This window comes from Rhamphochromis longiceps, linkage group LG1 (assembly GCF_057381845.1).
Source record: "Rhamphochromis longiceps isolate RC_006_pf linkage group LG1, R_longiceps_female_GT1.1, whole genome shotgun sequence".
Lineage (NCBI taxonomy): Eukaryota > Metazoa > Chordata > Actinopteri > Cichliformes > Cichlidae > Rhamphochromis > Rhamphochromis longiceps.
In genome coordinates, this window is record NC_140557.1 from 37,477,112 (window position 1) to 37,503,451 (window position 26,340).

A 26,340-nucleotide genomic window follows, 5' to 3' on the forward strand; every position below is an offset into this window, starting at 1 on the left:
AAATGTGCTGTTAGCATGTTAGCAGAGTGCTGCTACTGTGAAAAGAGGAGCTATTGTCTTGATGTGAGCTTCTACTCAGGGTTTTTTCTTCCAGTTCAGAGCAGAAATTTTTTTAAGAAACTGGCTGTTGTTTTTTTCCCCACAATTTTAATTATAAGCTAGATATATTTCTACTAATGAAATTAGTTTGCTAACAGCAACAGGGATGAGTCAGTGAGTCAGTTGGGCTTGTGAATCATGATTCACGAGTCAGTAAAGTGATTCTCGAGTATTGAATCGAACATCACTAATGAGCATCACGTTAGCAAAGGAAGGAGAGCCAAGCACGAAAGACGGCACCACAGAAAATGAGAAAATGAGGTGAAAAGAAAATGAGAGAATAAATGTCCCAGTAAGTAATATTAAGTTTGTTGAGTTTAGTAAACTTCGGTGAAATTAGAATACCAAGGAAAAAATAACAGTTAAAGAATTATTGCAGCCATCGCATATTTCAGACAGTAGGCTGCTGGGGGGAGCTAGCATAAGAGTTATGAGTTATAAGATATAATCCAAGTCGTAACATTGCTGTGTGGAGCTGCAGATTTGGTTGCAGGTTAATACTGGCAGTGTCACCATGCCAGCTGACTGTACTTCGTCATCAGCCAGTGTTGTTCTTTATACATCAATATTACCAAAGTTTACCATAACGCAGCACTTACACTACACTGTGCGGTCTATCTAATTCCTCTCATTACTTATCCTATCTGCCAGCTCCATGTTATGAATAGAGTGTAAATCACCCCTGTGCCATGTTCACTGCAGGGATGTGCAGTTCTGGATCTCAAGGCTCCTGTCCTCCCGGTTTCAGATGTTTCCATACGTCAACACAGCTGATTTAAAGAATCATTTACAGACTTCTGCACAACTAGGTGTTTGGGGATTATTTGATTTGAATTGGCTCTGTTGGTATAGGTAACATCTAAAACGTGCATGATAGGGGTCCATGAGGGCCAGAATTTGACATCCCTGACTTCTAGTCAAGGTCATACATCAGGAAAGTTGTTGTTTGTGACATAAGTTTTTGCTTTATTACTTCAGGGCCAACCAGTAGAGATAAAAGAAGAGAAAGAATGAAAAGATCTCAAAATATTGAGAATTTCTTTCTTAAGAAGGCTAAAATACACCCAGAAGCAGAGAGCAATGTCAGGGAAAGGTGGACTGAGCAGCAGTCATCATTGTCACCTGTGAGTTCTACAAATGAAGGTATGTGTGAGAAGGAAAATGCAAGGAAGGGATGTTTATATTGTCAAGGTACTTGAGTAAATGTTCACTTTCAAAACATAAATATTTTGCAACTCCAAGTGCTGCTGTTTACAAATGTTTTTGTACTTCTTGTCTTCCTAACACGTAACAGACTCATATTAAAAGTTCAAGAAGTTTATTTTTGCACAATTTATACTGAAAACATTATCAAAAGAAGGCATAGAAAGTATTTACTTGCTTTCAGGTTTCATTCAAATGTTAGTCTTTTCATTTGTTTCCCCACTTTTTTCCTGTTTCAAAATCAAACACCAGTTTGTGAGAAGATTATCTTCTTTTTTTAATAGGCAGATAAAGTTTTGCATTGGCTAATTTGCCAATTGAATGTTAAAAATGTTCATATTTTAATATTCAAAAATGCTTTTGCTCAAAACATATGTGCACTATATGTCAGTAAAAATACTATGCAAATATTGCTGTCCTTGAATGCTGAATAAACACTGACAAAGCACTGATTGTATCTCTTTTACTTTATCAACACAGTATCTAAAGACTTTGCTCTGTAGTGGTTAAAATCTCATTCTAATAAGAGTTAAAAGCGCATTCGGTTATTAGGTTTATAGGGTTATTGAATTATGGTTAACGGTTGGCAGAATTCTTTTTTAACATTATCTGCCAATTACATCTGCCACCCTTCTCCAAATCTGTGCCCCTACCTGGCCCCCCCAACAAAAGTTTTCTAGACACGCCACTGCTTTAAAGTCTTCAGTGTCAAAACAGACATGTAATTGATTTATAAAATATATATAAATATTTGGACAGAGACAACTTTTTTCTCATTTTGGTTCTGTACATTACCACAATGAATTATATATATTTGTTCTGTTCCAGCATCTTCAGATATTCTTACCATTAGATGAAGGTCTTCCTGGGTGGGTCCTGGCACCTCAAAGCTTTCCCAGGTGTCTGCTGAGCGCCGATAAACCAGCTTAGTCCCTGCTACACTGTACTCGCCTGGAACGCTGATCTTCCAGTTTCCATTAATCAAAAACTGGGAGCGTCCATTCTGCAGGGCTGTGCAAGGGAAGAACAGGTCATGAGAATGAAGGAAAGACTGGCATGTCTTTCGACATCAAAGGAAACAGTTATGTTTCCTTATCAGTGGGTGAAGTTGAGGCAAAGGCCGGATGCCAGAAGCAGAAATATGGCGCCTGACTATATATGGCAGCAGTGACTCCTGGAGGGGAGAGATTTTCCATGACATGGATGGAAACAAGTACCTTCACCTGTCTTAACCAAGTGGTCAAATAAAGCCTTTATGAGGGTCTCTTTAAAGACAACAGCGCATTCTGTTTCAGGGCATGTTTTATTTTGGTCTCATAAACTGTGATGAGAATAGATGCCCTTGGTTATTTTGCTGCCTGGGAAACGTTCAGAGGGTCCAGAAACCAAATGGGACCGTCAAGCCCACTGTCTCCAGGGAGAGGAAGCCACAGCATGTGTAGACCTGAATTATAAAACTGATTTACACTGCAGCTATGAAACAGTGATGCAAAGAGACTGCCATGGAATTAAGCTGAAAGTCAAACGCACAGCAGGCCTGGTGTGTGTAAAAGAGAGACAGGGAGAAAAAGCGGCTCTGTAGACGGATTCTTACCAAGATAATTCCTGCTGTTATCAGTGACTCGGATGTGAGTTGCTCCAGCAGGGATCATGGCCACTTCATTGTATCCAAAAGGCCCGCCTGACAGAGAGAGTAAAAGCTTGGTTTTAATTGGATTTCTTGCACCACATTCAGAAAAGGCCATTTTTTTTCCAATCAACTACACAAATACAACACCAACAGCAAGCTTGGATACAAAGTACCAGGAAGCCAGGAAACAAGAAAATCCTAGAAATCATCTAAAAGAAGCTTGTTGGTTAAACAATAATCCCACATCTGCCTCTGGGATTGCAGAGAGAGTTATGGCTCAGTCTGCAGGTTGAAGTGTTTACTTATATATACGGTCCAAAAAAAGGATGTGTCTGTAATGTTAAAGCATCTTCACGTTCAAGTCATCTTACAAGACCAGACCAGCCTCCTGACAGAAATCAACCCCTCAGTTACTTGTTTAAACTCTTTTATTAAAAACTAAATCACCAACATCAGATTACTAGACTACCACTTTATTAGAACCAGTCCATTTACCATTTTAGTGCCATGCTAAACAAGCAGTCACAAAGTTTAAACATTTTTTAAACATCTTAATGTTTTTCTGTCATTTAGAACTTTTTTCTCATTTATGTATGTGAAAATTCCACAAAATGCTGTGGATGCTATCCTAACCCCACCCTTAACTCTAAATGGTCACATGGTGGATACCAAAAACCTGCTATGCATTACTGAATTTTATTTGAAAGGCTATAAACTTGCACATCTCCAGACAATTGACTGTACTATTATCCTAGTTTGATACATTCTGTCATTTTTCAAACATAATAGATATTTAGAAGCATTCAGACTGTACTGTGCACCTGATACTCAGGGTCTACCTTTGTGTAACTGAGCAGTCAGTAAGTGCTCTGTAATCAGTGACTCACAGAAAACCTGGATTATTAATCACATGATTATAGCTTTTAAAAGAGCTTGCTGTACACTTGCAGGCGATGGTTTGTAACGTGTCATTATAAGACAAACGGGATCTGTAATGTCAGTAATATTAAACCTAATTAAGCACAAAGAAAAAGAAATATGGACTCTAAACTCCCAACCATTCCTTACAGACTGATACTTCAAGAAATAGAAAAAGTCTCAGGTGTGTCCCCGAGCGCAAAGCATCAACAGCATGAAGCTCATTTATCATGACGTATAAAGAGTGTCTCACTCTGGTTTTTCTTTTCACCAGTTTCGGAGAAAAACTATTCTCGAGGTGAATCTGCAGGGCTTTATGATGATATAGTGTTTTGAAATGTCAAAGTGGCAGGCATGTGATCAGCGATGAGCTCGGGGCCATGTGCATTTGGAGCTTGGAAAGAACCGTTTCGTGCTGCCCCATTGGCCCTCCCTCCACTGGTGAAGGAAAGGAAAAAGAGCCCTTGGAGGCTGCTGAGTCACCCAAACAAAGCAGCCTTTATCAGCCGTGTTCTTCTTTCTCAGTCTGAGCCATTATGGGCCAGGACTTCATCTATCACCTCTGGTCTCCCTACACAATGAGCTGTGAGAGAGAACCACTGTTACAGAGCCAAAGTGACACACTTGAGGTGTTAGGCACTTTGTAATTAGGTTTAATTCCCCAGAATCTGGTGCTTATTATTTGTTTATTTCCATCTATTATTCTCAGACCATTAATGTTTGAGAATAACATGAAAGCTCTGTATTATGTTGAGGTTTCCATTCATTAGATGAATGCTCCCAGCTGAATAGGAATGCCCCCTAAACAAACCTCCAAACTCACATGAGTTAAAAAGTAACTATTCTGAAGATAAAGCAGCCAACAAATTCCAAAAGCTGCCAAAAATCACATCAAAATGTAGCCAAAGTGCCTTAAACGTGCAAGGCCACTAGATGGCAACTGGTGTTTTTGCAAAAAGAATTTTGGTTAAATACCAATACTATGAAGTCTATGAAGTCTTGACCTCTGTATACACAGACTATTCCATGGTTTGCTCACCAGCTGATGACTTACATTGACATTTGAATTCTTAATTCAATTAAACAGGGCAAACAATGCAGTATAATACTGCAACCCAGTGTGTGGGGTTTGTCTGCAGTATACGGGGGAACATAGCACACAGATGCAGGATGAAGTCAAGAGGCTGGAGATGAACTTGAAGAACATGTGTCCAAGTCCAAGCTCTGCCTGCTGCTTTGTTTTTGCTCTGTTTAATAATTGAAATACATTTTGATGTGATTAAATTTCAAAGTAAACTGAGTTAGAAACAGTTTGTTCGCTGGCCGGGTTTAAGTAGTGAATACTTGTGTTTTCTAACCTGTTATTTCTCTTTTCAGATAGAGCATACAGGCAGACAAGCTTCTGAAAACCTCCTCCCAGCATGCAGTCATAGCCCACATTATCCTCTTGAGTACAAGTGCTGATGAAGGTAGAACATGATGTGGTGGCACCGAGCCAGAATGGCCCAAAGAACTTTGTGTTCTTCCTCCTCTTTCCTGAATCAACTGTAATTTTGTAGCTGTTGTTAGCTCGATTCCTCCTGGAAGGCAGCCAACTGCTTTTATTTGGTAAACGTGTTGCCATGGTTAATGTTCACTTCATCAGGGAACAGTTCCCTGAGCTTGAATGACTAATAGCATTTGGGTAGGAAAACACAAAGGGGGGACTGGAAATATCCCCACGCTGTGTTGGCATTTCAGTCCTTATTACTCTCTGTGTGTGTGTGTGTGTGTGTGTGTGTGTGTGTGTGTGTGTGTGTGTGTGTGTGTGTGTGTGTGTGTGTGTGTGTGTGTGTGTGTGTGTGTTTCCTACCTGCCTCCAGACTGTTGCTCTGGTACACACTCTTGTGGTGTAGGCAGGTGGCGTTGTGTCCGCCACACACCATGCAGGCATCTACCTGCTGCTTTGAGCCTAAGATGAAGTCACAGCCAGGTTTCTGTGATAAACACAGACAAACGCTTTGAGAAGGACAGTTTGCTTTGACTTAATGTCGCTCCTGTTTTTCCTAACAGCGTGCATTTTCTGCTGAGAAGTAACCTTTCTTTTGGCCTTTTCTTTGCCATGTAGTCACCTCCAGCTACTGCCGGGCCTCAGCTCTCTTCACTCTTCCTTTCTTTCTCGTATTTGCTTCTCTCTGTCATTTGCTTGCTCTTACAAACATTTACTTTGTGGAAAAACTGTACCCCAGGGCCTCAACAGGGCAGAGTGGGTTGGAGTCGTCTCTGTAAATGCCAGAGTAAAGAGCAGCGAAGACGAGCAGGATGTTTTATGGTGTGTGAAGAATCTGTTGCTAGAAAGACGACAGTGGCTGCGCTCTTCTGTGGTCTCCATTTCTGCTGTACAACCCAATCAAAGAGGTTCCCACACTAGAGATCAATAATCTGGAGAACCTATTTAATTAAAAACACATGATCTGTTTGTACAGAAGAAGACATGGATGCTGTGACATTTAGGCATGAAAGCAGATTGACAAATTGAATGGTTGAAGTTGTTGCTGAGCAGCTCTTCTAAAGTCTAGAACTGATACGGTCAGTTCACTGTTTGGTCGTTCAACAGGAAATGAACAATCAGAATCAGTAATTTAATCATTTATGTCATCCAAAGGATGACAGCTTTCCCACTGGTAACCTCCACAGCTGAAGAGAAAACTATTATTTTTCTTAAAGTCAAAACTAATCAAGTATCAAAATCTGCAGTTTCTCAAGTGGCCACTTGAGGCAGGCGAAAACAAACCAGCCAATCCCGATGGACTCTCCATTCCAGCCAAAGACAATAAACCCACTTTGGGGTTGGATCAGGAGGGCATCCAGGGTAAAATCAAACATGTGGTGCTGCCTGCTGTGGCTAGGGAGCAGCTAAAACTGCTTCTTGCATCTGCTTCTTGTTTCAGGCCCAGGGCAGCTCTGACCTGGGCCAGCACAAGTCTGTGGCCCATAAATCCTCTTATATGTGCCACACACAACATGTGAGCATGCTCACACACAAATACACACGTATGCACATGCAGCATATGTAAACAGACACAAATTAATCCTTTGTGGGCTGTGTAAAAATAGCTTCAGCAGTGAGCGTCCTCCCTTGCAGCAGATGTGTCTGCTGAGTGTTATGTATGCATGTCCCAACAGCACACGGGCTCCAGGACCCATGAGACACACGTTTGTTTCCTACCCAGTCCCCATCCGTGTGAGGGTAGGAGAGGTGAGAAGGGGACAGGCTAGATGTGGGATTGTGGAGAGCTCAGCAGAGCCATAATGCTAACTGAAGGCTGCAGTCTACACTGATGAGAGAACTGTGGTCCAAACGCACAGCATGGAGTTCACTTCTCCAGAGAGCTCCAGTGAGACTGGTCAACATCACTTATGCCTCAACAGAGTGGAGCTGAAGGCACAAGAGACTCGGGCCAGTTTTCTTTTGACATCGCCGTCATTTGAAAGCTTGGATGAGTTTTTAAGGATTTCTGTTTCCAGAAGTACAGCTCCTGTTCATTTTTTCCATAGACATGTGACTGAGTGCCGGAGCACCTCAGATGACTGAATGGACACGTAACTCTCTTCAAATAATATTTATTTGATAGAAAAGTGAAATTATTTGTTTTTTAGTAGAAAAGGAACAAAAATTAACCGTAACTCTCAATTTGGCACAAAGCATCCACATATAAAATCAAATTACTGTATAATGACTTTAAAACATGTAAATAGTTTAACTTTTAGACTATAGTGTGGTGAGAAAATATCCTGATTTTTGCATTCCTGGTATAGACCGGACGTGACATCTGCAGTCCAGTCACAGGTGTGAAAATCAAGTGCCCATATTAGGAATATCCCCTCTCTGTGACATCATACTGACCCAAGAGCAGGAAAAAATACCTGAAACAGACTGACCTTCGTATCTGAATCCTCGGCCATGTTCAACATAAGCATCTGGCATTGCTTATGACAGAAAACAAGGAAATCCATAATAGGTCTGCTTTAAATCTTCTATGCGGTAAACATAGGAAACACTGACACACACACAGACCGGGTACCACTCACCAGGCAGCGTCCGTTCACACACACTGCTCCTGAGTCCTTGTCGCAGGCTGTGCCGTCAAGCACTCGGCCAAAGTTGAAGTAGAAGTTGTGACCCAAGGCCAAGCAGCTGAGTTCACAGGGGTTAGAGCCTGGCAGAGAAGATATTCAGTCAGTGGCTCATTATAATATTATGGGAAAATAGGTGAAGCAAAGAGGCAGCGGGGGAGGTGACTGAACAGCAAAAACAACCAGAACATGGAGAAAGAGAGCAAACTGAACGAACAGCAACAAAGTCCTGGGATTTAACTTCCAGTAGGCCACAGCAGGATGTGCGAGCTACACGGCTGCCACAAACACACAAACTACACCTGCGTACAGCTGCTGAGCTTTTTTATTGTTTAGCTACAGTTTGTATGGGCCTTAAAAAACACAGTCTCTGCACATCCACGAGCTATACATCTGAGTCCCTGGAAAACAGAAAAAAGCGCTGTTTTATATGCTCATCGAGGCTCTGAATGTTATTGGGGAACACTTTCTAGATTCATCTCCAGACATTTTGCTGTAGTTTGTTATATTCTACACAGATTAAGCCCAAAAGACACATTAGGATAGACTTTTCAGCTCACTGTGGATTTTTGATACGCACTAACTTGTTTGATGGGTTTTATTGAAGATTTGTGGTTTGTTATGTATGATTAACAAAGAAGGGAACATATTGACACAGTCAAACTGTGGGAAACTGACTTCCTTTTGCGCCCAAATGATGAGTCCCCTTACAGTAAACCATTTCATTTTACAGTCGTGGTTTAAATTCAGTGTTAGGACCGAGCAGGCTGCTTATGGTGTTAGTGTGGTGCCATCTGTCCCATCACGATGCCCACAAGTAGTAGAAAAACTGTATTTCAAATATATCTGGTCTAAAAGCCACGAGTGCCCAGGAATTGCTTTATTGGTGTGCAGGGTTTTTTGTGTTTTCTAGTTTTAAAACGTGCTTCTGAAGACAACATAGAAAAAAGTCTCTCTTTCAATCCATGTTAGATATCACTCTTCTCCTCAGAGGCCTGTAGATCGAATAGGAACGTTCGCTGGCTTTCAAGGAAGCATCTTTTGAAAGAAAACCATTTTTCCTTCAATCTGGTGATTAAATGATGCCTGCAGAGAGTAAACTGTGGGCTTAGAAAATTTTCATACATATATAAAAACCACACATTGCATAAATGAGCCATCTGTCTCAGCATTCATATGGTGACTCTATAACAAGCCACGTGGGACTAGTTACATCCAAAACTGATCTCTTCACTGCACAACAAAAACAACAACATATACTGAAGAAGTCTTAAGTAGGAAGAGGGTGAATCATCTCACTGACCTCCATGAAAGGTGGTCCATCTGAAGGAGTTGCCAGCCACCAGCGGCCTGTCATTAAAGGCAGCACACTGCATCTCTCGGAAATCCTCCGAGCCAGGGGGACAGTCCTGCACACACACAGACACACAGCATCAACACCCTGACGTCCTGGAGGATGAACCTTTGTTACGACCATGCCATACAATATAGGCTTCACATCGAAGGAACCGTCTACCTGATTTTGAACTCTCTCAGTGAAACCGTTTTGATTGCTACACTGTAACAATTACTCTGCATACAGAGACACATTATTGCTTTATCATGAAGCGCAAACAGTGGCAGGACCGCCGCCGCGGTGCAGACGCAGGTTAAACTGTCAGTGAAATTCCAGATCACACCCTGAAAGTCGCTGATCGTTATACCCTGGACATTCCTTCACGAGCAAACATTAGCCATTGCTCTACAGTGTTTGCATAAAATGTGTGCGTATGTTTTTTTAAATAAAGACCAAAAGCCTTTTTGTTGAAAGGACCTTGGTGTTGCAGATCTTGTACTGTCTGGGATCTCCTGCACATGGTCCACCCACTGGATTCCTGGGACACAGAAATAAAAGAGATGTATAGGATTAGGTAAGAGAACAGTAGGAAACACTGTGGCTTAAAAATGTTAAAATATAAATTTCATATCCCTTCAAAAATATCTATGAAGGTTTTTCTGAAAAAAAAAGTCTGACTGAAACGTCGCATAAAATTTTGAAAACTGTCCGTATTTTCTCCCGTGCTAACCTTGTGATGCAGGTGCGTGACCTCACAGATGCTCCGCCCCCACAGGTGCGTGAGCACACAGACCAGCCGCTCCATGTTGCCCACTCATTTCTGAAGTGCAGCTGCCTCCGTGTGCGAGCTGGACGCACCGACGAATCGTTGCTGTTAGGACCCCACGCCGAAATCCAAGAGGGCTGGAAAAAAAGCATAAAACAGAGAGACAATTACAAAGACAACTTTAAGAACAGGTAACACAAACATGGGAGCATGAGAGCAGGACACTGGGAGAAGATCAGGTAGACACCAAATGAGTGTACACGCTGAAACCTTTTATCAAATGTAGATGGAGTATTTGTATTGGAAGCATTAGGTTTCTATCATATCTCTCTGCAGTTATTTAGGTCACAAGAGTCACAGTAACAGATGCTAGTGTTGCAGTAACACATGTTGCAACCTATGTATATATTCTGTGGTAGGGCTGTTCGATATAACGATATATATCGGATGATGATATAAAAACATCTATCGTTTCATTTTACGCTATTGTTTGTTTCGTGGTGTATTAAAGTTCTCTCTTTCTCTTATATTTAATATAACCACACTACAGGCGCCTGTTTTTATGCGTCGTGGTTAACAACAACCATGGTAACAGCATCGCGTGTCCGCTTGTTTATGTTCCACATAAACCTTTCACAATAAAGCTCAAGATCCTGTTGAGACTTTTCAAAATAAACTGAATCACGTGAAAGAGCAGATTATTTACGGATGAGAAGTAAAAAGGAGCCGCCAGGTGCTAAAAAATAGTCCTTAGACTCAAACGTTAGAACAGGCTTTTCCCCGCAGCACGCCGTGTAATAAATATTCACAAAGAAAACAGCGGCCGTTACAACTTATGTCTAAAAATGTATCGTTTCATGCATTGGTTAAAACACTCTACTCCAGGTACACGACGCCCAGCTGGAAACACTTCCCGCAATACGAGCTGCCCGAGATTCACAGAATTTACAGAAAATGTTACATTTTTGTGATTTATATCGTTATCGGGACGATAGAAATCTTATATAGGGATATGAGATTTTGGTCATATCGCACAGCCCTATTCTGTGGTTATAACCAGAGATTTTTCTTTAGTTCACAGTATCTGCAAAGAAGTTTAACTATAGTTGTGGCACTAATCTACAGGCACAGGCATTCTTTATCTATGCATTGGCTGTTTAGAGCTTTGTGTGCTATTTTCTTCCATGACATGCTTCTTTCATTCTAAAAATGCTCCATTTACACATGTAGTCTTAGTCTGAGCGTTTATGCAAACGTCAATGTCAATGAATATTTATTATCAGAAACTGTTGGTGCCCAGAGGTTGAACACTGACTTTCCTAGCCACAAACACGTTTCCATCCTATTTTTATTCCTCTGTGACTGGCTCACAATCATCTTGATCCATGTGCTACTGTGTTATGTTTTTTTAATATGATCTTTCTTTGAACAATGTTTAAGTTCTTACTGAGAGATTGAAAGTGCAGAAACAACACGACTCCCTGCTCTGTTGTTACTGTGCTCTGCTCTGCAATCACTCTGCACTCATGTCCTGCATGTTCAAAGCTGTTAGGTGGCAACTGGCCACTGTCAGCAACTCCGAGTCATTTGTGTCGTGCATAAGGGAGAAAGCAGAGAATGATGAAATATCGTTTGTGGGAGGGAAAATCCTGGAGCCAGATAAATCTATTTAAAGAGCAGACGTATGAAGAACAACAGTCAACCTTGTGAGCCTGGTGGATCAGGATCAGCGGAACAATAAAAGTGATTAGAGAAACCTCAGTGCTGCTCCTCAAACACATTCCACAGTTTCTGCCCTGGAGGACGACTGAAACTGGCAGCATTCCCACTGGTTGCTCATACTGCACACACACGTTTAACTCTTTACACACATGCAACAGCTGCAGCAGACTCGCTGTCATGGATGGCTGAAGCCACAGACAGCAAGTACACAAAACATGTCAGACGGAAAGTTGGTTACATGTATTTAAACTGATTCATATCTACAATATTTAAACAACACTGAAGATTACATTTGAAATAAATCCAAAAGAGGCAGCATGTGCACTGAGAGAGACAAGCTGAAGAAAAATGATTTCAAACAGTTATCTAATAAAGACTTTATGCCAGCATGCCGACGATTTGTCACGTCCTGAGGCGTTCCATGGGAAAGCTAAAGGTAACCTTCCGCGTCCCCATGACACGTGCCCGATTGTGGATGGAATCCAATAGAAGGATGCTGCTGGCGGTAGCTCACGTTCCAGCCATGTATTCCAGCCCTAACCCTAACCTCATGCCTAACCTTGTGTGTTTTCCAAAGCAATTCATGATGAGAAAGTAAAATAAATGTACATTGTAGATTCAGTCCAAATGGTTCTCATGTTTCCTTCTGTTTCAAACGCATAACATAGGAACGTGTTGGGGGGCTGAAAGCGTAACATACCGACGATTTGTCACATGGCATCAGATGTTACGCGTTTGGAGTGAGAACGTGTTGCTTATGCATGAGTATGTTTCTTAGTAAAAGCATCATATAGATTTAAATCAAATATTAATTTAATGATCTGGCTCTAATTTAACAGTTGCACCAGGTTATGTGGCAAACAAGATGATTATTACAACCTCAGCGTGCTACTCTTCACTGTCATAACATTTTAAATGGTGTCAGTATTGCAACAAAACAACACATTTACTGAGTTTTACTGCAACAACAACAAAAATGGATGTTCACAAATGAAACAGAAAACTCTTTGTATGCAGCTGATGTTGCACCACGTCTGTGTCGGTTCATCCAGGTCCTGGTTTAAGTTTAAGGAGCAAGAAATCCAACAGACTTCTTTAGGTTCCGTGAAGACGTTTCACCTCTCATCCAAAAGGGAGTCTTCTTCACTTCTAAAACCAAAGAGTGGCAATGTGATGAGGCTCATGATTAATCTGAACTAGGTTTTAAATACTGCGGACATTTGGTTTACGTGACAAAAAGAAAACAATAATGGATTGACCTCCCCAGAGCTTGAACCTCAAGCAAAGAAGATCTTTCGACTGTCCTTCAAGAAGCCTGGTGAAGAAACAAGAAGAAAGCCTGCCTACACCAGTGCAGGCTGTGTTGAAGAACAAAGCTTTCCTGCTCATGAGAAAATGTCAAACTCTGGTTTGGCTGTTATTAAGATAAACTTTAGTGGAAAAAGGAGCCAGGCTACTAAACAAAGGCTGATACGTGTGTAAACCAAGATCACTGATGTTAATTCAATTATAGTCTATAATGTTTGTTTAAAATAATACTGACATTATTTCCTAGTTTTAGTTATGTAACTAAATGAAAAAATAAATCATCTACTGTCACGGCTAGCAGGGCAAGCCGTGTGAGTTTTAATAGAGGACCCAAGATGCAGGCAGCTTCAGATGCAAGTGAGCTTTATTAATAAGGATGGACACACAAACCGGAATGTAGCAGGCACAAAACAAAACCTAAGAGAAACCTAAACTGGGAAAACTAACACAACTAACCTGAAACCAGAACAACCGCAGGGAGACTCGGGGAAGCAACAAAGAGGAACCAGCAACAGGCAGGAGAACACACAGGGCTTTAATACTCACAGGACTAATTATGGGATGGGAGAGAGGAGGGGAACACACCTGGGAGAAATCAGGGCTAACGAGACACAGACATAAAGCTGAGAACACTCACATGTGACAGAGACCTTCAGAATAAAACAGGAAACTCACAGACACAGAACCAGACAAGGCATTGAACTTAACAGACAGATTCACGAGCAGACAGTGTGACACCATGGACAGACAGAAGGAACACAGAGAAGTGGGAGCAAGTAGGCTCAGAACAGAAACCTAACAAATGACAAACCTTACCGAAAGACATAACCAGAATAAACAAGAACATAGAACAATATAAGGAAACACAAAACACTGAGTTGTCAGACTCAGGATCATAACATCTACAAGCTGAGTTGTAATTAATATTAGCAAGAAAGGTTCAATTCGATCCAATTTTATTTATATAGCGCCAAATCACAACAACAGTCGCCTCAAGGTGCTTTATACTGTAAGGTCAACCCTACAATAATACATACAGAGAAAAACCCCAGCTCTCTGGGCTAACACCATCACTGCTTCCTTGACTACAGTAGCTTCCTGGGCTAACACCATCACTGCTTTCCTTGACTACAGTAGCTCCCTGGGCTAACACCATCACTGCTTCCTTGGCTACAGCAGCTCCCTGGGCTTACAATTCAATTTACAAGTCACCCTAGCTTTACTGTACGGAAGGCGTCCCTCAGTGTTCAATTCTAGGCCCCCTGTTATTTTCACTTTATGTAAATGACCTGCCCAATGTGTGCAAAAATGATTATGTATGTTGATGATACGGTAATTTTTACACAAGCCAAAACTGCTGATGATGCTTTCATTGGCATTACATGATCTACAAAAATGGCAGAATGCCTGTGCCTTAATGTTAAAAAGACCATATCGATGTTTTTTAGTAAACCTATAACAACCGTGGCTGCAGTAAAAGTTCGCCTGGGTGCACAAGAACTAATTAATGTTGAGGAATTTAAGTATTTGGGAGTGCTACTAGACTTTTAAATTATCCTTTAAAAACACGTTAAAAAAATAGTGAAAACTGTAAATGTTAATATACAGAACTTTAGACATATCCACACATCATTTACAGACACGGCAGCGATTACATTCCTGCACTCTATGATACTGGCTCATATTGAATACTGTATTACTATATGAGCTTTGCTGCTATTGGGCCAATCGAAGTGTGCTACAAAAGAGCATTGAAAATATTAGATAAAAAAACCCTTTTTCATATCACCATTGTTAAATTTTAGATAAATACAAGTTTCTAAATTTTACTAATTTCAAATTATTCAAATCTGCCTGTCTAGTATACAAAGTTGTACATGGTCTGACGCCTCCACCAATGAGTGATTTTTATTAAACAAAAGTCTAGCAGTGTTGCCGGGTCTCGACTGACTCGAGCCACTGTGAGAGGTGATTGTGAACTGACATTTAGACGGAGCACCTGTTCACAGATGCTCTGTCATATCAGGGAGTGAGCTTCTGGAATAGTCTTCCACTGTCGGTGAGGGAAAGTCTCCCCATGTTTAAGAGTCACTTAAAAGGGCAGCTGAGGGACACAAACATGTGACCATGTTTAATAATCATGCTTTATATTGGACGTGAAAAAGAGTTAGTGTATTACAAAAAGGGAAACAACTATTAGTGTAATGGGTCAGTGCAATATCAGGACAGTCAGGGCATGTGCAATACTGGGGTTTGTGCAATATAATTGATGTGTTTCCGTTATTGTTCTCTATATTGTCCTCTGTGTCCACTCTTCTTGTCATTGTCTGTTCTAATATAATGTGATCACTGTTTTTGTCCTTGTCACATGATCTGTAAATAGTGTCTCTGTATGTTTTTACTAACATGTGTGTAACACCAACCTGCCAGAGGGTCTACAGATGGAAATTAGCCAAAGGCTATAATCTGGCATATTTACATCTGTTTAAATGTTCATTAATATGTTGCCCCGCTTTCTAAATAAAATAGATAAAAATAAAATAAGAAGCAGTCAGTGAATCATGGGAAGCAGCCTAAGCCTATTTCAGCATGTCAAAAGGTGGATTCAGGGTCACCTGATCCACCTCTATCAAAAAGGTTTATCCGAACTCCCATTCTACCTTTAAATGACGCAGGATGGCCTGCATTATGAGAGCAAAGTGCTCTGTTGGGGTGATACGGTACTGTGAGGTCTTTAAGACTCGATAGGGACGGATTATTCAGGACCTTGTATGAGAGGATTTTAAACTTAATTCTGGGTTTAACAGGGAGCCAGTAGCAGGTTAGGTCTGCACTGTAAATATGTTGACAGAAATATAAAAACAAAGTTAGAGGATATAATGAGCTGAAAACAATGCAACCCTTCAAAATGAACAACAGATCAGCAGTGACTGTGAAAACTGCTTCATGTAGCTGCACAGTCAGGAGATAAACTGTGATTTAGCCATTTCATGTTTCCTGACTGCAGTACATGACGAACAGTTTCACCTTGGGGTTACATCAATCCTGTTTTTCAAAGTGTGACAGCCACTTTACAAAAGATAAAATTCATCATGTAAGAACTGTTATTAAAAGCCGTCTGAATCCCCCGAGCTCAACATTAAATGGCTTTTGGTATCCATAAATCAACATGTTAAAACTCCCACATCTAAAACTTCAAAACAAATCCTCTGTACTTTGAACGTCTGGCATTTACGTGTGTGGAGAAAAAGCGACAAAGTGTCTCATAATAAAAAAAAAAAAAATGGTTAGATGCAAACACACCCTCATACAACGTTACACACAAAGCTGAGAGTGACCTTTGCTATAACTGTCCAGCATTACTATGGCAGGGTCACCTGAGGTCACTGTCATTAGCATCAGCGCCAGCCAAATTAGCCTTGATAACAGCTGTCAATGGGTCGGACTAGCTTTCTAATTAACTAAGTTGACCTATGACCTTTACAATGTCCCCATCTCTCCTCCACCATTCACACCAAACAGAGAAAAAAGTGTCTTCTTTGCACAAAGCAAACTGCATAAAGAAAGAGAGACGGAGTAAAGAGTCTACGTCTCTCTAGCCAGCGTGCAGGTAAACTGCCACAGTGTAACGTTGTTCGACTGTCTGACCTGGCATAACTGTTTCCATTCTGTAAGCTGGATGGACAAAGGGTCTTTTCTCCAGGGTCGATACACACTCATATAGAGGGGAGTCTGATGTGTCATTTGTATAAAATATACCTGCAAAGAATGACACTTGTGCTCCAAATAAAGCAGGAAAGCATTAATGTAATTAAGATAATTACTGTAGTTTGTGGTCAGATCAAAAGGAAGACATTATTCCTGATTCAGTGTTTTAATCTGTGTAAAGTTGTGTAAAAGTTGAAGCTCTCTAGTTAAAAATGTGAGTTTTGTGCCCGAGAAACAAATCCTAATCTGCAAATTTAACATGCAGCTTTGGGAGTCAGGGGTGAAGATTTGAACTATTCTGTTGTTCAAGTCTCAGGTAAATATTTCAAGCATCTGATCTGTGTGATTATAGAGTTGATGTTGTTATGTTAGTATATTTGTCCACAGTTTTCCTCCTTTTCTTTTTTTTGTTTTTTTTTGCCTGTCCCGTTTGGCTCTTTTGCCATCAGAATTGTTGTCTAAAGGCAAACAAAGATGCCCAACGGATTTACTTTACCAAATTGACCATCCCAGCCTTGCCGTAATGGTCCATTTGATTCACCTTTTATTGTTTATTTTATTTTCACTTACTGAATACGGGACAGACTTGACTGGGGGAAAGAAGGGGAGAAAGAAAGAGGGAAAGAAAAACAGCTGAGAAGAGGGACGGGGGAGAAGGGCAAAAGACAAAAACCAACAGAACGGGCAGAGAAAAAAAAATGCATATATCGATCACCTGGATCACCTGCTGAGAAAGAAAAAAGAAAACAAGCAGAAGAAAACAAGAGTAATAGAATAAACAACATCACAATGATATATGGGAATATGACAGTAAATACTAAATATTAAACATTATTGTGCAGCATGTAAGATCGACAGCACACAGTGTGCTTTGAGGTAGGAGCCAAAAAGGGTGTAGTTTGTGTGTGTGATCACCCGTGTGTACACCTGTGAGCATGGACGCGCTTGTTTTTAAAAGGTTCCTTCATGTAATGATCTGCTAGAGGGTGTGGGGGGGCCACAGCCCCGTCCTCCAGGGCATGAAGCAGGTATGGAGGAGATCAAAACTCCAGACATCCAGAGGCCCCCAGAACACAAGAGACCAAGGAAGACCAACAGAGGGGCAGCCGCGCCACTGTCCCAGAAAGAGCTGAGGAGAGTCCCAGATGAGGGCTCACTCAGCAGCCGCGGAGCAGAAGCCAGGGGGAGTTGCAGTGACGCGCCCGTGAGCTCCGCCGGCAGCCAGCTGTGCCTGAGTGACCGAGCCCCAGGCCGAGAGGCCGGGGGCACCCCACCTCCGAAGTGGCCCGAGCGAGCCCCAGGCTCCAGGCCCCGATAAGCGGCCGCCAAGGAGTGAGCCGGTGTGTACCTGGACGCCCATCCCCGGACACAAAGAACCACCAACGCACCGATGTCTGAGGGAGTCCGCCACTGGCAGGGGAAGTGGTGGTAGGGGGAGATAGGCCTCCAAACCTTGGAGGGCCTGAGATGTCCCCAGAGAGGTGGCGCCTGACACCCAACCTGACATATAGACACAGACATACAGGCACACACAGATACAAACATCCATTCCCACCCTCATGCTCTCATATGCACTTACTCCACACTCAACCAACGTGGAGACAGACATAAAGAGACGCTGTACACACGATCACACTCCCCAAGCGTACTCTACGAACCGGGTCTAGGTACCCTTGCCCCTGGAGGGGGGAACTGCACCCAGACCCAGGTGGTGTTACCCTTTTCCCTGCGGTGGGGGGAGGCAGACCGCCCCGACTCCGCAGCAGCAGGAAGGCCCCACACTCCAGACCGCAGTCGGACGGCCAACTCCCCCTCCTCACAGTTTTCCTCCTTTTATTTCATTTGCACTTTGTAATTTTTTTTATCAGTCATGAATTCATTTAACAGTTTCGGTGTTAAGAGACGAATGATTGTTTTTTGTGGTGATGAATGCAATTTTTTTTTTTATTAATCACTAAATATCGGTAGCAGTTGTAAGCATATGATTTCACGTAGCATAGATGTTTTTGATAATTATGAGAGCTGCAGTATCTAGAAACACTTAAAGACACGTAAACAACCTGCAGATACTGGCGTCCACACAGCTGGGGGCGCTGCAGTAAGGCTTACACAGTAACTGAAATGGCTGTTTCTTTGCAGCCATAAACCAAAGTTCCCAGTGAGAACAAAGAAACGCAGAAGCATCACAGCCCTATAAAAGTGAAGCAATAACATCTGTACATGCTGTTCTCTGAATCCAAGGGGAAATACACCAAGCCTGTGGCGGGGTTACACCATGTCCAAGTCTGGTGTATTTCATGTTCTGTTTTTGCCGTGGCCACCCGAGACGCTGCCAGCACAGCTGCAACAATGACCGAGAGCAAAAGATGTTTCAGCAGTGTAAACAACTCTGAAACAAGGATTGAAAATAATGTGTTACTAGTCTTTTTGAAATGACACAACTGTAACACGAAAATGAAGAATGAAGAATGGATCCATTGGTCTGTTTCAGGTGTCACAGCAGCTGGGAGGGGGGGGCAGTGTCTGAGTGTGGTTATTCCAGTCAGCCCTCGGGGAAGGTTGGATGGTTGTCTGCTTGACCTCAAGACAAATAGCGATGAAAGATGCGGTAAGATGGGAAAAGGTGGCATAGCAGCGACAAACACAACAGAATAGGAGACAATGAGGATGCTGGCTTGGAGCAGCGCTCCTCTGCTCAAGACAAAATCCCATCAGAGGACAAACACCCTGCAAGAAAAAGCCAATCTGCTCAATCGCTGTGACTAGTCTATGGTCTGTGATTGGTTTATTATCTAAATGAGCTGGATTTTCCTCTTTGGGACCTGAAAGTTGGGATTTTTCTTCCTCACAAATGGCCTTAATCACAATATTTAACTCTGAACTGTAAGAAAAAGAAGGCATGAAGACAGGATAACGTGGGGGCGGCTTTGGGATATGGCTTTAGGCGCTGGCAGGTTTCACATGCAAATAAAACACGATGCCATTTGTTAAAACACTCTCTTCCATTCTTGCAAAACTCAACACATACGTCATCCAACTTTCAGTGAATTCCTTAAAATCTGTGGGAATACAGGGCTCTAGACTGACTTTTTGCCACAGTTGCACTGGTGCACCTAAATTTTTTTTCTTAGGCGCACCAGCACAAAAGTTAGGCGCACCCAAATTTTTCAACCGCATCGCTTAACACTGTAGTTTTACCTGTGCACTTTTTTGGGGGGGAAATTTCTGTCTATACAGACAATATTGATTTGTAAATGATTAACTAACAATCTTGTGCTTGTACAAAGTGCTTTGTCTACAATATTGCCAAAGAGTGCCAATGTTAAACGTAATCATCACATCGGTCTCCTCTGACGACCTGTTTGCTGCTGCCTGCCGCTGAAAGGCAGTGGGGACACTTGGGCAGTGCATTTATGACGACATATAATGTGTTCTCTGGACACACTGTGCTTTTTCAGTGCTCAGAGGTTAATGGGTTCATGTCAGAGCTGGCTATGAATGTCAGACGGATCAGGCCTTAACAAAAAAGTTATCAATCGTTCTTTTCATCTTTTCTCATTACCCACAGCTACATCCACCTCTCAGGCCTAGGCTGCTCACCAGGGCTGGGTATCATCACTGATTTCTATAATCCATTCGATTCGATTCACAAAGTCCCAATTCGATTCAATTTTGCCTCAGAGAGTCAGAAATATTATAATTCTGATCATTGATCAGCACTGACACTTGTGAGACTTTATCAGAGATGTGAACATCACAGCAGAGGCCTTTGTGTCAAAGTAACGGAGGATAAAACTCAGAAAAACATGAAGCAGATTTTCCTGGCCTGGCTTTTTATAGCAGATAAACTTAAAAATATTCTGCATTTTGCATAATTTTAAAAAGTTTAAATGTCTTCAGTATTGAACAGCAGAAATCAGTCTTTCTTGTCCGACGTGGTTAAGTAAACAAAACAAAACAAAAAAAACAGCGGTCGACAGCGCCGTAAACAACGGTAGACTGATGGGTAATAAGCGAATGAATAATGCAGAAAACAGATTTGAGATGGGAAACTGTTCTTGAAGTACACAGAGAGAGAGAAAGAGAGAGAGAGCTGTGCATGAAGTGTGATTTTTATCGTGGTGGAAGCAAAACAGCAAAAGTAAGAGGGAATTAATGGTGATGTTTATCAAATGTGAAGCGTGGTTTGCTGCTGGTTCAGTGAATTTTGGTCGTGTACCTGCTCTCATTTACTGTTTGGTGGTTGTTGAAATAGTTTTATGAGCTTTAACCTGAGATTCTGGTGTTTCTGGTAAAATAAGTTTATATTTAAATGTCGATTCAGGATTTAATGAATCGATATCGCTTTATTCAAGCTACTCACCTCTCTCTATCCGCCTGCACTTTCAAACGTACACACGAAGGACTACGGGAATATCTGGACCATGACCAATCAGAGAGGCCCCGCCCCTGACTGTCTCTGATTGATTTAGACCACGATAGGGGCATAATGTGTGTCTTTTAGAGTTGCGGAGGTTTTTTTTGTTTGTTTGTTTGGTTTTTTTTGTTACTCAAAAAGTTGGTCGCACCGGTGCGACCTAAGATTTTTTTTTTAGTTGCACCATTGAAAAATTTGGTCGCATTTGCGACTAAATTGGTCGCACTCTAGAGCCCTGGAATACAATTTATGGAGCGCTATAACAGGAAAATTGTCATAGTAAGATCAAAGATATTTAAAATACACCAAAAAATATAAATATTATAATGATTTTTCATTAATAAGGAGAATACCAACAGTATACATCAGTGGGTGATTCAATAACAAGTAACAGAGAAAATAAATCACCAGTAGTGCCATTTTGTTTAACTTTTAGCATCTCCTAGGTCACTCTTTCATTTTTTACAGCACACTTATTAACCATTGATTTACTGATCAATGTCTCCATTCTTGATTCATGTGTCTCATTACCATCAAGCTGTCTCCTCTGGGGCTTAAACATTAGGTCAATGTAGAATTGGTACAAAAACTCCTTCAGTTTCTACTAGAGCATGAGCGAGTTGTTATTTTTTTAACAGCCATCTTGAAACTGAAGTCGGGGTTGTAGCTGCTTTTAATGACAGGTGTCTCAAACTAGGCAGCTACAGCTGATCGGTGTTGGTGCTTTCTGGAAGATATTATTACAAATAATCCATCCTGCTGCAAGGTAGAGTTGTTGGTTAGCGTACTAACCAAGCTTGCTACCTTGAGCTGAGCTAATATGTTAGCCCTCCAGCCTCTGGCCACTCCAAAACACAATCTGTCCAAAGCTATGAAGAGTTTAAAACTAATGTGTGACCTTTTCATCAAGGTCGCTATGTTTATCTTTTATATACAGTCTATAATTAGCACCAGAACATTTGTTGGCTTGAGAGCGAGCGATTTTTGTTAGCTGTTAGCAGCTATACAAAAAAAGTGAATTCTTAGCTAAACTATGGAGGTGTCCAAATTCGTAGACTCCGCCAAATATGGTCGACAAATGCGTCCTCATTTTCCCCAGAATATTCCAGAATTCATTGTACGGCCCAGCCAATTCCAGTTTCCAATAATGGCGGACGCTACTTAGTTGTTACTCTTATTACTCTTTCACTTTTAAGATATTTTCAGGCGAGAATGTAGCTGTGTAAAGTTCAAATATCTGCTTGGTTTATCACAATGTCACATATTTGCAAAAGTGCTCCGACATTTTAGGAGACGTCTGTTACCCACCAGCTCGATATCTCGCCGGGAGCTCGAGGGTCACTAGAGCCGCTGAGAATGGCAAACTCCCGACACATGGTTTTCAGACCCCCACAGTCTTTCGCTACTCAGGTTAAACGTGATATATAAGTCACTTAATAACTTAAAAATGTTATTGTTTGTTTTTATTTCAATGTTTTATTTGTTCCTGAGTAAATCGGTTTGGCTGAGATTAAAGTTCTAGTTTTCACACAGCTAAATAAACATCAAACAGAAAACTGATTAAACAGAAGTGTGAGATGGTCGAGAGTTTACTCCTGTGTCCTGTTATATTTTAGATAGAAAGGAGCAGACAGCTAAACTCCACCGAGACAGCTGGTGACGCAAATCTGAAGGCTGGACCGTCCAATTTCACAGCCGCTCACTTCTGGCCTACCCGGCCCACGTGGACCGCTAAGGCCGGGTCCTCAGGAGGATACAGCCTATGAATTTGAACACCCCTTAAGCAGTGGCGGAGCGGTGGGGTGGGGTGGCTTGCTGGGCTTAAGCCCGGGTCGTTTTTTAAGAAGCCTGGGGTCTTTTGGAGTGTAATTTTTTCATAGTTAGATGCCTGGCTGACAACTGTATAAAACAAAAACTACACACAGTATTCGAAGCACATAGTGCACACTTTGGGAATTTATGACTGTGCGTAAATCCCCCCTAATATTGGTATGATCCGAGCTCAGACACTGAGCGAGGGGGCGGGGGGAGCTGCTGTCTGCGAGTGCGCTGTTGGAGAAGCGCAGGGAGGCAGACAGAGGAGAACTGACGTTTGACCAGGTACCAAAGCAAATCATTCGTACTGTACAAATAATGTAAATATGACGGTGAATCACAAAAGATTGATATCAAACTGATCACTTGACCCATATTACGTTACTTTCTCTTCACGTGAATCAACAAACGGCGAAATGAAAAGCGGAACAACAACAATGCTGTTTCTTTAGAGAGTCTTAGCTTACATTTCATATTTTCAGTTGTTTCCCTCCACGGCTAAATAAATCGGTTTCAGTAATGCACTGATATACAAGAATGGACATAAGGAGCTTCTTTCAAAGAAAAAGCTCAGGTAGATGTTATTTTATATATTATGCTTTGTATGTTGTTCAGTATATTTCTATGCAAAACAAGAGGAACTTCAACACACAGCAGTACATTCACAGCTGAAACCAGATATTTACATACACTTTATGGAAAACACAAGAACATGTTTTTACTGTACAACATAAATTTAGAGTAAACTTGTTTTGTTTTGGATAAATAAATATTGAAATATCTTTTGAATTAGTTAAATGTCAGAATAAAGAGAGACAGAGCTTCTATTTTTTATCACTTTCGTCAAATTTAGGGTTACATGTACACTAAGTTTATTGTTCATTAATAAGAAAACTGCAGACGATTCCATTCTGAGCTGAAGAAGCTTCTGATTGGTTAGTAGAGTCCATGTGAGTAAACTGGTGGCACAGCTGTGGATGCATATAAGGCAAAACACAGAGCCTGTTTCTGTGACATGGGAAAATTAAGAGATGTCAACCAAAACACCAGAAAAAGAATTGTGGAGCTCCATAAGTGTGGCTCAGTTTGAATACAATTTGGTGCCATTTGAAATTAAGAAATACAGACAGTTTCTCTCTTTACTCTTAAAGTTAACAAATATGTTTTTATATTTATCAATCTAAAAAAAATAAACATTTAGTCTGATTTGATGTTACAATTAAAAAAGTGTTTTTATCTGAAGAGTATTTAAACATCTGGTTTCAACTGTATATTTGATGATGTTGTTGTTTGAGAGAGAGAGAGAGAGAGAGAGGAACAGAGAGGGAGAGAGAGGAACAGAGAGGGAGAGAGAGAACAAGAGCAGGTGAGACACACATGTTAGTCAAATGGTTGTTTACCAAAAGTATCACCGTTAGGTTTGTTATTTTTCAGATTCTATATTTATTGAGTTTTGCAGGCTTGTTTGCACAACACGGCTAAATAATTATATAAACGTTTCTGAATCTAAATAGTGGACTTTGGTAGAATTAAAAAAATAAGTGTAGTGCAGGTCTATGATGATTTTTAGTGCTACTATCATCTAGTTCTGATTACGATTCTGTTTTGGTTAAATCCTAAGTAGTCCTGATTTTGAACTGTTGTAGTCCTGTTTTAATTCCGGATCAGTTCTGGGTCTGGTTGAATTGGGGTTTAGTCCTCGTGTCTTGATACAGCCCGACTTTGTTCTGCCTTGCTGCTTAATTATAAAAATAGTTTAAGGTGTCCTGCATATGTGAAATATATATATTTTTTCTTATATGAAGTCATTCTTTCTTTTGAACAAAACTCAAAACAGAGCCTATTAATCCCCCCCCCCATCCCACATGCATACTACCCTTTAGGGCTAAGCCCCAGGTGTATCAAATGTCTGCCTCCGCCTCTGCCCTTAAGACTGATGATTTGACTGAAAAGCTAATGTTTCAGTGTATCTGCTGTTTGCCACTACATCATAAAAGTATGAAAATGAAAACGATGGTTAATCCCAGCCTCAGTTTGGTTAAGCTTAAGAACCAAACTCATGACAACTCAGTACAGCTTAGGAAGCTTCCACAGAGTCACGTCATTTAAAAAGGAGCCTTGGCTGACGAGCTTGTGCTGATGTGGGTGGGTTGGGCTTACGCTCTGCGGGGAGGACAGGGACACGGGAAGGACCAGCAGCAGGACAAAGGTCAGGGCCTGGCAAAGAGTCAGCTTCCTAGAGACAAAGAGAGAAACAAACCCCGTCAGTCGCTTGGTGACGTCGCCCTTTGCTGTTTCACACATCAGATACACATGAATGAAGAGCTGCAGAAGTAAAGATGTACATGTTGTTGCAAACATGTTTGAGCAGGAGACAGAGAAGACAAAAGAGGATAGAGGAAGAAAAGGCACTGCTGACACTTCAAACAGACGAGGTCTTTAGGTCAGTGATAATATACACAAATAAGCTGCCATACTACCCTGAACCCCTGAGGGCAGCAGCCAAGGTCAGGAATGTCCCCCGATTCAGTAAGTATCATTCGTTCCCCCCACCCTACTCCCCCAACTCACCCCCACAGTATCATATTAACTCCCACAGATTCTGAGAGGTGGTGACTGCCCGCCTTACTGTCCCACCACTCCCCTCGCCTTACCTCCCACTCAGCTGCTGACCTTTAGCATCAAATAATCCACATGAAACCTTTTCTTTTCTCTGCTGGTATCAACTCACTGTACATTCAATTTTAGCCTTAACAGATAATTTTGTTGATGATGGATTTCTTGAATATATCAGGTACTAATAAGGCTGAACTAAATATGTTCAGATGACCTGTTTGCTTGAATAGATCAAGTCTTTCTGAAGGTGGCAAGTCGTAATTCAAGAATTGGAGCTGACCAAGTTAGAATTCAGACAAAGATGGTGACAGAACTGACATTGATGCTTGTTTTTTGTAGTTTCTTTTTTGCAGTCTTTGATCATTTTATTTGGCACAGATACAAACATTTTGTTTTTTAAACCCTTTTATCTCACACTGTCTGACTTTGTCTGACTCAGTCGTCAGTACAGCAACCTGCTCAAGCATGAAGGTACACTGTTTGACAAAACTGTACTGACTCAAAGTCGACTTATGTACTTTTCTGGATTATTCAACCATATCCCCCAGCCTGTCTTCATCCACTTTAAGCACTTTTAGGACTTCTAAGAATTACATCTTGAACTTAATTCGACATAAACAAGAGCAACAGTGACATCCTTTTAGGGTGAAAATAAGTAAATTGGAATTTATTTCAGATTGTTTCTA

The 26,340-nt window shown here is 41.3% G+C and overlaps 1 protein-coding gene across 1 annotated transcript in view; it reads right to left on the bottom strand.

The window, feature by feature from the left end:
- The window catches only part of adamtsl5 (ADAMTS like 5), a 63,874-nt gene that overhangs the window by 13,198 nt on the left and 24,336 nt on the right, over positions 1-26,340 (bottom strand). The window contains exons 2-9 of the mRNA XM_085408252.1: positions 25,199-25,274; positions 10,033-10,205; positions 9,780-9,840; positions 9,270-9,375; positions 7,922-8,049; positions 5,703-5,826; positions 2,897-2,983; positions 2,150-2,313 (exon numbers count right to left, since the gene is read on the bottom strand). Coding sequence (XP_085264378.1) covers positions 2,150-2,313; positions 2,897-2,983; positions 5,703-5,826; positions 7,922-8,049; positions 9,270-9,375; positions 9,780-9,840; positions 10,033-10,205; positions 25,199-25,274 — 919 coding nt within the window. The remainder of the gene's footprint in view (positions 1-2,149; positions 2,314-2,896; positions 2,984-5,702; positions 5,827-7,921; positions 8,050-9,269; positions 9,376-9,779; positions 9,841-10,032; positions 10,206-25,198; positions 25,275-26,340) is intronic.